The 16387-nt window shown below is 42.3% G+C and overlaps 1 protein-coding gene across 2 annotated transcripts; it reads right to left on the minus strand.

Annotated features, from left to right (window-relative positions):
- Window positions 1–4779: 4779 nt before the first annotated feature.
- kras (v-Ki-ras2 Kirsten rat sarcoma viral oncogene homolog) lies at window positions 4780–15078 on the minus strand. Of its 2 annotated transcripts, XM_076271296.1 has the most exons (6): window positions 14820–15078; window positions 13027–13144; window positions 11865–12043; window positions 9221–9380; window positions 7229–7354; window positions 6839–6928 (listed from the first exon to the last, which is right to left on the minus strand). In XM_076271296.1, the coding sequence occupies exons 2-5, from the start codon at window positions 13135–13137 to the stop codon at window positions 7235–7237; spliced, it is 570 nt and encodes a 189-aa protein (XP_076127411.1). In that variant the 5' UTR covers window positions 13138–13144; window positions 14820–15078; the 3' UTR covers window positions 6839–6928; window positions 7229–7234. The 2 variants fall into 2 exon arrangements, with proteins under 2 accessions (XP_076127418.1, XP_076127411.1); XM_076271303.1 differs by lacking the exon at window positions 7229–7354 and having other exon boundaries at window positions 4780–6928.
- Between the last annotated feature and the right edge of the window lie 1309 nt (window positions 15079–16387).

The raw sequence follows: 16387 nt of genomic DNA on the forward strand, positions 1-16387 counted from the left end.
CCAGCTAGTGTCGTTTTCTAACCTCCAGAGAACAAAATAAGCTGGGTATACTCTGGACCAAGAGAATCCTAGATGCATGTTTGCTCTGCCTGTGTTTGTGTGCAGCTGAATGAGCGGTTAAACATTAAGGCTGATAAATATGCGACATCAAAATGTTGCTGTGTTGTCTGTGACTGATATCATTCCATATATGTTTCTGGTGAGAGATGAATTTGCATGGATGAATAAATCAGCTCCTTGGAGACATAATAGAGGCCATTTGTCATGGTTTATGGTTCATGTTTAGGCCTATCCTTCAAAATTCCTTCATATGGAACTTATAGCTGGCCCAAAAGAAGAGTAGAGATAGTATTTGCAGAATGGGAGTGATCCACAACCTCCTCTCTTTTAGATATAGGATGTCACATCCTAAGCACCACATTCAGACAGCCCACAGCCCAGGATGTGTGAGCAACTAAAAATAGGTTAAAGGAATCCCAAATCCCTAATTAATTTTAAAGACCACACTGACAGTTACCTGAGTTTTGGAACACAAACTTCTGCTCACGCGTCAGCGGGAGAGAGATCGTTCCGGCGTTACACTCTGATTGAGCTCCTTCACTGCAACAAATTGCCGAGAGGCGGCAGTGGCGGTGGCAGTGGGGGGGGGGGGGGGGGTAGCTGAGGAGAAGTGCTCTCAGCATGCAGGATGAGCCGCCCGCCTGGCGACCCACAGTTCCAGGGGCCCGAGTCCATCCCTCTCTCCTCCCTAGCAGTGACTCGCGGCCCTGGGCACCGTGTTTGTGTGCGAGAGTCGGTGTAAATTTCCGGCGGACCTCGGCAGGGAGGACGTTCGGGGATCTGCCGAGGCTCCCACATCTGCTGGGGCACAGATAGATGAAGTGATAGTGATGGATGATGCTAATAAAGCCTTTGGATGTCCCGCCTGTTGCTGTGATGAATCTGGTATGAATCACCCTTTTGAGGCAGACTTCTGCAAGGCACCCTTCTTCCTTTTCTTTCCATCCCCTCATCCTCTCTCCATCCGCTCAGATCGCAGCTCCCCTTAAGCACCCAAGTTAGACCCAGCATTCAGAACAACATGTCTAAAAGGGGAAACATGGGCAGAATACAGCCATCAGTTGTTACTGCTGTGCAGGATGTGAGAATGCTAGCGCCTCAGAGAAAGTTGTCCTTTGTTGTTTTGTTTTTTGATCATCTTTTGACATTTATGATGACAGAATACTTTGAATAGGCTGTTTACGCAGTTTGATGCACAAGGTTCTTCAAGGTCATCATTTATCTCTGGCAATGTATGTGTCAGGATCCTGGACAGCCTGGACTGTGTGGCCTGTGTTCATGTGCTTGTTGCTGTTCCCCATGTGCTCTGTGTTTACCTGTCTGTTGTCATGTGACTGTCTCCGCCCTTCTCCTTATTTGGTCTGTACTTCCTGCCTTGCTAATAGACTTCTGAAGTTCGCCTACAAAAAAGCTGCCATCTTTTGACATCGGGTATCTGGCGATTTTTCCTATGGGAAAATAACATGGGGATTTTGAATTATCGCACCTGTTAAACTCTTGTGGGGATGAAAAAGTCTGAAATGCAGACGTTTTCCTGAACACACTTTTGTCCCCTGCTTTCGAGTGGATACTGTGATCTCTAAGTGAAGGCGGCACACTTAGATTTTTGCTACCCCAGAGCTAACTTGCAATAGACCTCTGAAGTTCGCCTACAAAAAAGATCCAAAACGGCCATCTTTGCCCATATAAGGAGATCCGGTTGTTAATTGAAGCTAACTACCTATGGCAAATTGCATTGCAAGTTAGCTCTGGGGTAGCAAAAATCTAAGTGTGCCGCCTTCACTTATCGGAGATCGATCACAGTATCCACTCGAAGGCAGAGGACAAAAGTGTGTTCAGGAAAACGTCTGCATTTCAGACTTTTTCATCCCCACGAGACTTTAACAGGTGCGATTATTCAAAATCCCCATGTTATTTTCCCATAGGAAAAATCGCCAGATACCGGATGTCAAAGATGGCAGCTTTTTTGTAGGCGAACTTCAGAGGTCTATGCAACTTGCCATAGGTAGTTAGCTTCAATTAACAATCGGATCTCCTTAAATGGGCAAAGATGGCCGTTTTTTTTTTTTTTTTGTAGGCAAACTTTTCCCGTTTCTGCCCTCACCTGGCGGTTCTCTCTCCTTGGTCGGTTTGTCTCTCTTGTCATGTTAGAGTCTTGTTGTATGTTTGTAGTCACAATAAGGCATGTTTGTCTGCCTTGGGTCTTGAACTGCCAACCCTGACGGTATGCACTGTAAATGAAGGTTTTCACAGATCATATGGTAGATTGTGATTTAAGGAAGTGGTATGCTACGTGGGTCACCGACTCTCGGTCTCAATTGTGTGTGTGTGTGTGGGGGGGGGGCACACGACTCCCCCCGCATGCCGCGTTGATGACGCAATTCTCGTCATGCGCCATGTGCGTGGGACAAAAACGCAGGACTATACCAGGCCTGTTAAATGCTTTAAAATAAAATGCTTTAGCCTACAGTGCACGTAGCTTGTGCCAACGCTCCTTATGTAAATAGGCAGTCATTTAGCATGTCACTCAGTGAAAATCACCCAATCAGGCTCATGCTGTAAGGTCAGGGAGACAATGGAATATCCACCGCGGTTACCTGGAGAGGAGAGCCGCTGCGTCCGTGTTTTATTCATAACCAATCGACTCTCACCTGGAGGTGCAGGTGTGCATCCGCTTTGATTGATAGTTCGCTGCAAACGCTGGGCAACACGCAGGGTTTCGGGGCAAGATGAAGTGTTCGTGCTGGGGCAATTCATTACACCTCCATGAATATTTACACAGACTATTTAATGTTTCTAAAAATGCTATTTTATCAGGCCCCTCGGTTGCGCTGTTTGATGACACCGGGCTGTGCTAGCCGCTCATTATCCGCCTGCACACCGCGTCTCCTCCTACATTGCCACTGCCTCGGGCGAAGGCAGAAAGGGTTCATTAAAACAGGAACATTTTAATCCCCTTGCCACCAACGAGGCCAAGACCCAAATCAGACGGCCAGCTATCCAAACATTCTCACCTACATTTTACAGGCCTGAGTGACCATACTCAGCTCAGATGAAGGGGAAAATAGAAAATGATATAGAGAGACCAAAACACACATGCACAGACAGACAGGCAGAAAACACACACTCTCTCTCTCTCACACACACACACACACACACAAGATGTGGAGAGGAGGAAGTTTTCTAAAAGGCAAGGATTTGACAGTTCTAGTTGAGAGGTTTGGGTTGCGTAAGGTTGGGGAAAGACTGGCTGTTATCAAGTCTTGAACATTTTCCGTTTCTATTCTATTTCGTCTCTTTCCACCAGAGGCTCTGCGAGGAAAGGGATTGGTTTCTGGCTGGGATGTATTTTTTTCCAGCACTTTATCAGGCCAGCAGACTGGCCTGTGTCAGAGCCAGATTACAGCGCTGCGGCGGGTTTGACTGACAGAGCTGGGCCTAAGCCGGCCCCCAGGGGACGTACGGATTTGTGAAGACTGCTCAGACGTGTGTTCCCTCTACTACTCTCTCCCGGTCTGGATTCCCCGGTGGTGTCTTGGTGAAAAACCCTCCTCTGCATAATTTAACGGATCACTCTCCTTTTCTTTCCTCCTTTGTCGCTGACAGAGGCCCGCCTTTCCTCCTTCTCACCCCTGGCCCCATTGTTTTGAGTAAAGGTTAATGGGCAGTTTGAACAGGAAGTTAATCCTGGGCAACACCTTGTTTGTATGGTAAGTAGCAGCGTGACTGCAGGAGTGTGGATGCGTAGACCGAGTGCGCTCAGTCGCTCTGCTCCTTAATGTTCTCACACACCTCTGAGCACATACCTTGAGGCGGCACAAAAGCAGGGTGATTAGACGTGGTCACATGACCTCAATGGTGCACTCATGCTCGGTTGGGACAAAGGTCAGCCAATGGCATGTCAAATTGGTGACAGCTTGTAGTCTTGGCCATTTTTGTATTTGTAGGCCAAGAAATGTTTTTCTTGGTCAGAACTAATGAAAATGTCTTGATCTTTCTCGAACCAGATAGTGAAACACAATCTCTCACTCTCGCTCACTCTCTCTCTCACACACACACACACACACAGAGTAACATTGGTTGATAAATCAAATGTTAGCTATCTTCACAGTCATGAATCTGAAACAGTGTGTGTTATGATTATATGAAGCATAATACAGAGTATTGAAATGTATGATGTGTGCTAATCAGGATCCATGCTGATTATATCCACGATTATATCCACGAGCATATCAATGGAATTAAGGATCCCTGTAGATGCATTTTTAATATCACACATACACGTCATTTAAGCAGTCATTGGATGTCTACTAGATATAAAACAGTGCCCCCAGGTGGATAACTGTATTAATCCAGAGATGTTCTTAGATGAGCCTAAGCAGGTCAAAGCTTATATTTTAGGTGAAAAGCTGCTGCTATATTTGTTTAATAGTTGCATATTAATCTGTCTTTTTGATTGGTGAACATAATTCTACAAAGCAGAACCGTCATTAGAACTTCAGTCTCTCAGTATCTGAATGCAAAGCAATGGGTTTGCATTGCGTTTAATGGCCGAGCATATAGATAATACAAATTGTAATCATTTAATGATGACCATACAACACAAGTCTAAACAACAACAAACTAGCAACATGTCTAGAAACTGTATCAGATGCATTCACTCACACATCAGGCTATTCTAGGCAAGAACGCAAGAGCACACTGTTTTTGCCTCCACAGTTTTTTTTTAATTTATTATTTTTTCAGTTTTATTACATTACGTAAGAGTGGTGAGATTCATGGCAAAAAATAGTCTGATTTTTCAGGTCACCACATGGACCATTGCTCAAGAACATGTTGAACAGTGGTCATTCACACCCCCATGAGCAAAACCACTCACTCCGTTCACAAACACAACAAAGTGGACTCTCAACTCTTATTAGTGACATTCATTTCGACACACAACAAAATGAACCACAATTTACAAAATATGCATCTTTCAGTATCACAACTGTACAAAGGTTGGTTTGAATTCTCTGCAGATGTAAGGAACCAATTTGAGAGATCTGGCATTGGCACACAAAGAGGAAGAAAGAGAAAGAGTGACATCCTCAAAAATCAAAACACCTCATGTTAAAGATGGGGAAAGTAGTTTACAAAATCATGTTAAAGATGGGGAAAGTAGTTTACAAAATCAAGTTCCAAAAATGAAGCTGTTTTTGTTAACAACTTTCTTCGCTTCAACTGTGTGATCAGCACTTGTGTTTACAAAATGAAAGTTACTTTTAAATTGGCCTTTGTGTTGTGTGTGGTTCACAAAGTATCAAATAAGGCAAGGGCCTCAGAACATGGAAATTATATTTAAAATGAGACGATTCAAATCATTGGTCCTGGGTACAACACATATGATCCATTATTAAACCCTATATCTCACAGAAGGCAGCCCAGGAAGATCCATAAAGATAATTTGGTGAATAATATATATATTGCTTTTAGACAACCCACAAATGAGTGTGTTTGTTCTGGGTTTCAAAAATACAGTATATAACTGTTCTATGGCAGCAAATAGATTTTTTTAAAGCGTAATTGCATTTGATAACTATCTGAAACTGTTATGGAGTGATTTGCTCACGTGTCCTTGTTGCTATAAAAAAAAAGACCACAAATGAAATCTCATGCACCATCTTCAGGCCATTTTGCTGTGTTCCAGAGAACACACTGGATAAACCCCAGGAGAGGGGTCATTACTGCATGATGACCCCTGAGAACCTCTCCAAGGTCCAGTCGCCGTCGCTCTCTGTAGCTTTTGTAGTAAATCTATTCTGATTTGATCATAAGCTTTTAACCGAGGCGAGTAAAAACAGTACTTTACCGAAGGTACAGGACCACAGAGAACACCTTATCCCTCTTGAGCACATTTGTTTGGGGCTCAGAGTTTTCATTCTCATCACTTCCATAGTCTTTCATCATGCTCATCGTCAAATACTTGCCACGATTAATTCAAGATCACTTTGAGGCCTTGGAGACTCAAGTCACTGCCATCACTGGACAATGTCAAGGCTGCACAATACAGTATTAAAAACATGTCCACCAAGAGGACATGCATTTGAAGAGTTTCAGCAAATAATAACAATAATAATAAAAAAAAGAAATCACCACCCACAAATTATCAAAGCCTTGAAAATTAGATATTAGATTAGACAGCAGGCCATTATGAGTCCATGACATTCCCGAAATGGGAGTATCCAGTCCACAGTGCTATAGATATATAAGAATGCACCCATGAATGTGCTGGTCCTTCCCCACATGTATCCTTACCCCCTCAATCTGATTATAAAAAGTCCTCTTCCTGCAGTACAAAATACAGACGTGTTTAAATTCAAAGACAAAAACACCCATTTCCAATCAAAGGGTGACACTGGGTAACATCTGAGTTAAGGTCATTCTTTTGTTTAAATCACAATTTAACTTGCATCAGTTGTGTTAACTCAGAAGACAAATAAAATCGATGCCCTTTTTTCAACCATGAGATTAGATCATACCAGTTATGCTAGAGATGAAGGACCAACACTTTGGGGCAACTGGCACCAAACAGGAGATAACGCTTATTTGTTTCCAGAAAACAATTAACAGGGGGCAAAATGAAATAAGAAGAAGAAAAAAAAGATTCCTCGCAGTATTCCGAAGAAGATAATAATTTAGTGTAATGTACAAAATACATTTCTTTTTTAACATATTTCATCTGATGCCATACTGTAAAGGGAAGCATTATTCACATAAGTATACACTTTGTCTTGGACTTCTTCTTCTTCTTCTTGCCCTCTTTGCTCATCTTCTCTTTGTGTTTCCGGATTTCCCGAACTAATGTGTAGAAGGCATCATCAACACCCTGGAGAAGGGGGGAAGAACATGGAGGGGGAACAGTGAGACAGAATGAAAACTCAGGTCAGTAGCCCTCCACCCCAGAAAATAACAACAGTAGAAGAAGAAACCAAATTAAAAACCCGAATCATTAAGATCCATTCCACCTCATCACCGCCAGACAGATCCCAGTAGATTGTTTGAGTAAGAAGACAGCCCCACAACCTGATGCCCCAAAATTGCCCCTTCCCCAGTTGAAGTTGGGTCTTTCCCCCTGTCACCTGACAGGTGTGGGGGAGGGGGGGGGGGGGCGGTTGCATACACTTACCCCCTGTCACATCACAACACATTTTTTTAGCTTGATGCAGCGTGGAGTCTTTTCTTCCTTGCTGAGCTTTTTCAGCCGATGCTGTCTGATCTCCCGTACCAAAGTGTAAAAGGCATCCTCCACTCTCTGCAGTGCGAAACACAACTCCCTTCAATGTTAGGGGACACCCAGCGGCACGCTATGGCCTCCGGGCAAGAGGGCAGGGATTTTACAGTAAAGGGCCAGCCAGGTGCAAGGTCTTAGAAGAGTAGTTTAGAGCAGGGATGCTGACCTCAAGGACTTGAGTGAAGGGAATAAGTGGTACATGTTCAAATATTCATTTGAATATATTTACGCTGTGTAATCAATACCAAAACAACATCTGTCAGGGTGATGATCTTATGGCATACAATTTTATTTCTGATGTTTAGTGACTTACCACTTACTTTAGACTAGAGACATACCATATTGACATGACCATAGTCTGTCTAGGCCATTTTTGTGCAATTTTTTGACACTCATACAAAGTGATCGCAAACGATTTCCAAGGAATTCAAGCAGTGCCACCATGTAGCAGTCCACCATAGCCCAACAAGAAGGAAAAGAAACCAAATATCTGGAGCTGTTCATTTTGTTGGCATCCCCAAACACAGGCCGACTGATTTTCAATTTAAATGCTTAGGTTCGTAGCTGAGGACAGAGGGACTGGCATTTAAAGGGCAAAGGAGATTATTGTGATGCCAAGTGTAGCCGCAGCTGCAAATGACACCTCGGTGTCTGCAGTCGTGAGAAGAGAAATTTAGAGAGATTGATCGCCATGTCCCCAACATCTCACAGAGATGAGATTTTGAACACTGCAGACAAGCAGAGAGAGAGAGAGAGAGAGAGAGAGAGAGAGAGAGAGAAAGAGAGATCTGGCTGCTGCAATAACTAGCTGGACCACCACCATTATAACCCCAAACTGAATGACATTTCTGCTGAACACACACACACACACACACACACACACACACACACACACACACACACACACACACACACACACACACACACACACACACACACACACACACACACACACACACACACACACACACACACACACACACACACACACACACACACACACACACACACACACACACACACACACACACACACACACACACGGTAATTTATTTCCATTCCTTGCTATGATTGTTTTGCTTGATTTATCAATACCCCCGGTCGTTACATAACCGTAATGGTCACACCAGTGTTTGAAAATGACTGTGTGAGAAAAGAGCATGCACCAGCATAACGACAGGCCATGAATAAAAACACCCCATTAGCGATAGCTCTGCGCCCATCAATTACTAGTAGGCCACCCCGACAGCCACCCAGTGCAACTGGCAGCACAAATCAGCCAGCCCAGCGGTCCACTGCTATGTTACCACCAACCACCACACCAAGTCTGTCTTCCACCTGAGTTTATTTTTTTTAAAAGATATAATGCTTTAAAAAGTTGCAAATACTTTGCTATCCTAATGAGTTTTGTTTTTGTCGAAAACTCAATAAACTCAATTCAATTTGAAATTACCCTGCAGATTCAATTATTACTACAAAATGCCAGGAGCATTTTGAAATAGTTAATATTCGCATGTTTATTCATGTCGTGTCACTAGGCTTGTGCGTTGTGTGTGGGAAAATGACAGACACCATGAGACCATGATAATGAGGACTGGGGGAGGACAATGAGCCGGCACTGTTTACGGGTGCAGGAATAAATTGCCACTGTACCTAAAAACCACAGCAACAAACGTGCACGCACAGCGAGTAAGTTCGGTGCTCACTTAGCAAGTAAAGCTATTCACCTACAAAGTTCATATCGGGCTAACGGAGTAACCAACTGCATCCATTGACTATAATAGTATGTGGGTTAAATATGCCACACTACCACAATAAATGACACTTATGTTGTCTATTTTTCTTTTTTCATTTAACTACAGTGAATCACTTAGTGTTTGCTCATACCTGTCTCGTCTTGGCTGACGTCTCGATGAACGGGATCCCGTAACTGCGGGCCAGGTCCTGGGCCTGTTTGGTGTCCACAGTGCGAGACGGGAGGTCACACTTGTTCCCCACCAGGACCATGGGGACGTCCTCGGAGTCCTTCACTCTCTTTATCTGCTCTCTGACAACACACACACACACACACAGTAAATCATACCGTATTCACATGACTATGGTCTGTCTGTTCACATCTGGCATAGTTTTATAACACTCTCACACCGACTTGACTGTAGCTAGGTTTTCACCACTGTCCACTACATCCGGTACTTTTCAATTAGATCATATTCAGACATGCTTCATGTATGGAATCAGCATCAGACCTTTTGACGCCGAGAACATCATACTGCACCTTTAAACATCTCAGCAGCCGCAGAGACGCAGTACAAGCGGATATTTAAAATCTGCAATGTGCATTATCAAAGCTACAATGTGCATAATCAAAGCTGCAATGCGCATTATCAAAGCCAATATGCATTATCAAAGCCAATATGCATTATCAAAGCTGCAATGCGCATTATCAAGGCTGCAATGCACATTATCAAGGCTGCAATGTGCATTATCAAAGCTGCAATGTGCATTATCAAAGCTGCAATGTGTATTATCAAAGCAGTAATGTGTTCCAAAGCAACAATGCTACAATGTTACATGGTGTTACATGGAATTCTTGTGGTCAAAATAGTCACGTTTCTATACCTTGGATAATGATAAGACAATAGAATATTTTACATTTCACATTACACGTATTTCATTATTATTTCAAAATTCAAACCTATGCCCTGAGGTGTCCTGAAACAGGAAACCAAAGCATATAGAAAACAGAAAAAAGGAACAACTGTTTGCATCATTGCTTTAAATCTACAAGCAAATACAAACTACATATTTCACCATTAAGACCCAAATGCACACATTAATTAGTCCTGGTGATTAGATATGATGTCTCCATATTACAATCAGTAATAATCACACGACTAGGTCTATGGGCCATGTCTTGACCTTTATAACTTCCTGGAACCTATTTTCAGCCTTGTAAGTTAATAAACATTAGAAGGTCAAATTCATTTATTCTGTTAGCATGTAATGCATTACACTCCCCATTTCTCAACAGAGACAAAAGTAGCCTGTCAGCCTCTCTGGACCTCCAGTGCAGGCATTCACACATCCAGGTTTCCAGAAGCCTTTAAAAGATCTGAACACCCAAACTACTATTTGAAACTTACCTAGACTACACCGCAAAACAACAGACACACAAAGATACCCTCTTAATGGCGGATTGCATTCTGGTCTATGTTCTACAATAACATTGTGGGAAATGGAAAATGAGAACATCCGAGACTTAACAATAAACTAAATGACTAAACATAAGCATAGAGTTCTCAGTCTTAACTACACATCACACATGCACTTTCAAAGGTAAGGGAATGGGTCGATTAGGAGTGTCACGATTTTAAGTCGAAATCGATCTAAATTACATCTCGATCTCAAACTTCAAACTCAAAGGTAGAATCGACGATGTAGCCACACCCACAATGTCCCATCCAACATGCATGCCAACAGGCAAAAACACACACACACACACACGTGTTGAACTGCGGCGCATCAACACTCTTTTAACTGTAGGCTGCAGCAACATCAACCGACCGAAATCGAAGCTCCTCTTGCTACTCTGAAATCAGCGGTATGTTAGTATTTTGTCGTTCATTCACGTCAATTAGGCCTAACACCAATTTACTCAACTTAAGTGAAAAGAAGATCTAGTTACAGTCCAAAACAACTTTAAGGCATAAAATGTACATTGATAAGTGCACATGAACACTAACATTGTGTCTCTTCGGAGTGTGCTGAAACAATCAAATTATCATTCTGTGTTGTTTCATTTCACTATGTTCACGTGACGTCTATGTATAATATCTGTTCAGTTTACTACCTCATGGTAGGAACGGTTTAAAAATAAAAAAAGGTTTTAAAATAAAAGTCCCCCAAAACAGAATAGATAGAGCTCAAAAAAGTAAACATTAGAAATGCATTAATAGTAGGCATAATATCATTTAAAAAAATCGAAAATCGAATCGTGAAAATTAAATCGAATCGAAGATTTGGAGAATTGTGACCCCCCTAAAGTCAATACAGTTTCTTTTAAGTGGCCATGGGGCTTGGCTTTTGCTAACAAAACCTGTTTTTGTATTGCATTGTATACGCTAATTCTATGTGTCAAACTTCAATTCTTTTAAGCTCAAACTGACCTTACTGTACATTATTTTAAGCAATGATATAATGAAGGCTTTTGGCTGTGCTTGTTGGAGGCATATTAAATAAATGGCTTAGCAAACAAAAGCTATTGTGGGTTGTGCTTCTAACTTTTTCACATTGTGAAGCAACTGACTGAATTTCCATTTACCATGACTCTTTTACATGCTGAACAACAGATGACAATATGCCCCCCAATTAATGGGGGTATGCAAATGTATCCGTGCACAATTTGTTTGTTTTGAAGTGTAACAACTGAGATTCTAGGGCAGTTGCAGAACATAGTCGCCGTCATGTTAACTGCATTCTTGTGACATCCCTCTCATCTGTTCCATGAGTATCTACGCGGGTAGCACCTCACCTATAGTGATGAATGTCCTCAAAAGACTTGGTGTTGTTGATGGCAAACACACAGAGGAAGCCCTCCCCTGTCCTCATGTACTGGTCCCTCATGGCGCTGTACTCTTCCTGACCTGCAGTGTCCAAGATGTCCAGCAGACACGTCTCCCCGTCAATCACCACCTGCTTCCTGTAGGAGTCCTGCAGAGAGGGGAAGGGCATTCAGGGACCGCAGAATGAAGGAAATGCTTTACTTGTTGACTGTTGCTGATCTTAGGGTATGGATAAACTGTTTGAGGAATGTGGCCTGGGTCTGCTTTTCAGACTCTGTGTGACATCAATCAGATTTTGTTTTCTGTAAAGTATGCAAACGTTTTTGTTTCCAAGTCAAACTGTTGCCTCTTTCACGAGTGGTCTTATATCAATTTCCTAACTAATCTATAGCCATGCAACCTTCATGAGATCACACAGATCCATACCAGTATTCCTTCCATACCATACATCCCTGTGTTGTGGTCATGGATGGGGGGGGTTGAGCATTAGGGTTTGCAATCTAGTGGTTACCTCAGTGCCAGCAAATAAGACTATTTTGAGAAATAAATACTACAGAGACAATATACAGTATAATGAGGTGTTACATTTAGCTGGAGGGTAATGGTTGGTTGCCAGAACCTGGATCCAGAGTAATCATGGATCAACATGTCTTTGGCTACCAGGTGCTAACAATACCTTTCCCCAGCAGGTGAACCCTCCACCCCTACCATGATCTTTGGAGACTTATGCTATATCTGTTTGTCTCAGACACCTTAAATTTGTACATTTTGAGCATTGCATGCTTCAGAAACAAACCATCATTGGAATTGTCAGATTTTGGGTTTTCTAGTGAAAGGGAAATGGCTACTTGTTGAAACTGGTTCCAACATACACAGAGATGTTATCACGTTGTGTGGGCTAGTTTAATGCGAAAGGTGAGACAATCCCCTTTTGAAGGCAAAAGCTCAAGTGGGGCCGGCTTGGCACCTGTCCTGTTTTCAACCAGAAAAACCGGCCGTCATTGGTGTTTTTACAACACATTTTTTGAATAGCTACATGAGGATGAGATTCCCATGCCTGCGTTACACAGAGGGAGTTGCTCACTCACTGACAGACCAAAAGACACACACACACACACACACACACGTTACCTCTATGGTGGGGTCGTATTCGTCCACAAAGTGGTTCTGGATGAGCTGGATGGTGAGCGCACTCTTGCCAACGCCACCAGCTCCCACCACCACCAGCTTGTACTCTGTCATCTTTCACCTGAGGGACAGACACAGACACAGACATGCAGTTTGCATTTACCCTACAACAGCGTACATCATCATTATCCAGCTAAATCCATTAGGGGTGTTACGGTACAAGTATTCATACTGAACCGTTAAGGTGCTGGGACATTACATTCCATACAGAAGTGTACCAAATATAGGAAATGTAGTCTTAAACAGTAATAAACTATTTAGGCTTTTTTGTGTTCGGACCATGTTTCAAATTTGAGTTCTTGCACAAACTTATTACCGGTAAGTGGCGGACCATATGTCAGTAAAGTTAATTACCACAAAAAAAAAAACAACAAAACAGTTACACCTTTTCAGAATACTATAACATGGTGTTGAATCGTTGCATTGTATTGCGGAGTGATTTATTATTAGCTGTGCAAAGTCTGAGTTGAAATGTCCAGGGATATTCCAACTCATGGAACGTCTCTCAGAAACAAATAAATAGTTCCATAGAACCTAATTGTTGTATAATCCTGCTCATGTGTTAAGCATCAGCAATATTGATTTCAACACCGAGGTAAGTACCAAATTGTGATATTTGTGTACTGTTACACCCCTAAAATCCATACATCTGAAAGATGTGTGTGTATGTGTGTGTGTCATTACAGTGCATAGCAATGTGACCGTATAGTTGATATGATGCTCCCTGGTCCTACAAGTGTCTAAAATTAAAGCAAAACACTAAATCTCGAGTATATGTCTCATGAATTAAATTTAATTATCCTGTCCTAAGTAGGCTATATAGTGTCAAGTTGTATTCTTTGAATACTAGAGAACCCTAAATGCTCAATGGTAGAACCAAGGCCTATATGTTACGTAAGCCGACTCCTTACAATACACCGGTTACAAAGAACGTGCTCGAGAATTCGTGGCTAACCAAATGAGTTTCAGGAAATGCTTAACTAGTTTACGGATAAATCGCAAGCAACTGTGTTGCCTGCACCAGATACAGTAATCTACACCTATTCAAATGTAGCCTTCATGCACCCCAAAGTTCTAAGAGTGGAGAAATCGAAAGCTAACCATTGATTGGCTGAATGACACTCTTTTACACTAAGTAGTTATTCGCCAGCAAGATTATGCCCTTTCATATTAGGCTACAGTATCTTGCACCCTCAGATATCTGCAGAATACTCTAATATTCGATATCCTACGCATTCACACAGCCTATACTTCCGCCGTTGCTCGTGAACATTTTTAAAGAAGATATTTAAGATATTTAAGAAAACAAAGTGCGAAATTGAAGGAAATGACCTATTCTCTGGTAGAATTAGATCCATGGCCTATGCATGACTGGTTTGTTTAGTCTATGTAAAATAGGAAATAGACTGCGACGTGCCATTAAGTCAATTGCCTAAAAGAGTTAAAGACAAGAGTTTAAGACAAGAGTTTGACATGCTCATGTCAGATCTCGGCGCTAGTTAAATCATATGTTGAGCCCACCGCCATGAGCACTGCATTGAACTGCATTGCAGGGCCGGACTTTTAACATCAGGGCGTAACATCAGAACTAAATTGTTTCAAAGCTGCACATAGGCTAATAGTTCGAAACAAAGCGTAGCCAATCAAATACAAATTTAACACAAAAGCACTGTAACCAACTGCAATGCAACAATCGAAAGATCGCGTATAAAAATGCACTGTCCTCTTTCCTTTACCTTTGCTGTTACAAGTTCCGTGTCCGAAGAACCAATAACTCAAGCCCTCAGTCGTCTTCTTTGACACGATCTCGCCATCTTTGAATATAAATGTAAACTATTACAATAGGATTTTCTTAAACGCGAATTTGACATTTGAAGATTCACATAACACACATAGGCCTATATGCCTACAATCACATAGATAGTTGATTTTTCCCCCTCGCTAGAACTCCCCCATTTGGCCTGCTTTCTCTTTTTCGGCACGACAGAGGAGGTTGGCCTGTACATAAATATGGGCGGATACACCGTAGCGCAGAGCAAAGACCACTTACCCAGAGATCCGAGCTTCCTAATTCCAGGTAGCCTACTTGCGATACAACAGTCTACTGAGTTAATAGCCTACGCTTCATACACCAAGGGATTTTAGCCTACCCCGTCCTGCTTCTTCTAAACATGAAACGAGCTTGGTCTTTCATTGTGAGGAGTGCCTCTATTGGCAGCCTGCGGATATTCACACCATTAGTCGATATTCTTTCACTGGGAAGTCATGACAAGCGGGTGGATGCTTTGAGCAGTTTATTAAAATCGACGGTGCACTAAGGAGTTTCTTCTAAATAATCACTGACCAGACAAAGAGATATGCATGTGAATTGTATCACTAACAAGTCGACAATTGGTAGGCCTAGCTGGTAAAGTGACTGCTAATTTTCCTCACACCTTCAACACACTGCTAGCTAGCTCAGATAGGCACACTGTCGGCGGCGGCCATTGACTACCTCGCTGGGTATAAATAGGCTCTAAATATAACTGGAAAGCGGCGAAATACGTCACAGCCAGACGAGTAAATGATTGGCCAACAGTCAGTCAATAATCTAGGCTACTATCAATATCCTACGTATTATTAAGGCCTATGCATGCAACGAAAGGGTAGGTTAATGTTAGTTTATAAAAGATGTTGAGATGTTTTACTGTCTATGGTTGTGTGTAGGCAAGCCAACGTCGTTATAGGTGGGTTATAGTGTAGCCTATAGGCTAAAGGTCTGTGTCGAATAACTCAATGTCATTGCAAAACAGTAGCCTATAGACACATATATGACAGACTTCTAAGTCTTGCTAGTTTTTATCACTTTAATTTTGTATTTGGTTATGAACGAGACAGTAGGCCTATGGTGTGTGCAAGACTGATGAATTTCCAATTGCCTTAGCCTATTGTTAAAGCACACAATCATAACACAATGCGAATTGTGCAATGACTGATGTGTGTGCTGGGGGAGAAGGAAGGGGGTGACAACTCTATTTGAGAAGGCTACTTGTGTGAGTGTGTGTGTGTGGGGGGGGGGGGGGGGGGGGGTCGAGAATAAAAGTCATAAAACCCTTTTTGTTGGTGGCAGTGCTGACTTTTTGCCTGATGAAGATCTGTTGAGATTGAAACGTTTGGAGCCCATATGCAGTGTGCAGACCATCTCCCTCTCAGTGTTAACTCTCTGATACCATTTCTTTGGGATGATCTTATTTTAATAGTTCCGTTTTTACAGTTTTTCTCAGTCGCTTTGGTGCATTTCTCAAAACATAGTGGCATAGTGGAT

This window comes from Alosa pseudoharengus, unplaced genomic scaffold (genome assembly GCF_046254945.1).
Source record: "Alosa pseudoharengus isolate Yale_2024_CS ecotype anadromous, Long Island Sound unplaced genomic scaffold, YU_APseudo_1.1 YU_APseudo_1.1_scf_10, whole genome shotgun sequence".
NCBI classification, from domain to species: Eukaryota; Metazoa; Chordata; class Actinopteri; order Clupeiformes; family Clupeidae; genus Alosa; species Alosa pseudoharengus.

Coding starts and splice junctions, on each gene's coding strand:
- kras (XM_076271296.1), bottom strand. CDS start 13,137: ATGACAGAGTACAAGCTGGTGGTGGTGGGAGCTGGTGGCGTTGGCAAG. Junction 12,044..13,026: donor AATACGACCCCACCATAGAG/GTAACGTGTGTG, acceptor CCCTCTCTGCAG/GACTCCTACAGGAAGCAGGT. Junction 9,381..11,864: donor GAGGACATTCATCACTATAG/GTGAGGTGCTAC, acceptor GTGTGTTGTCAG/AGAGCAGATAAAGAGAGTGA.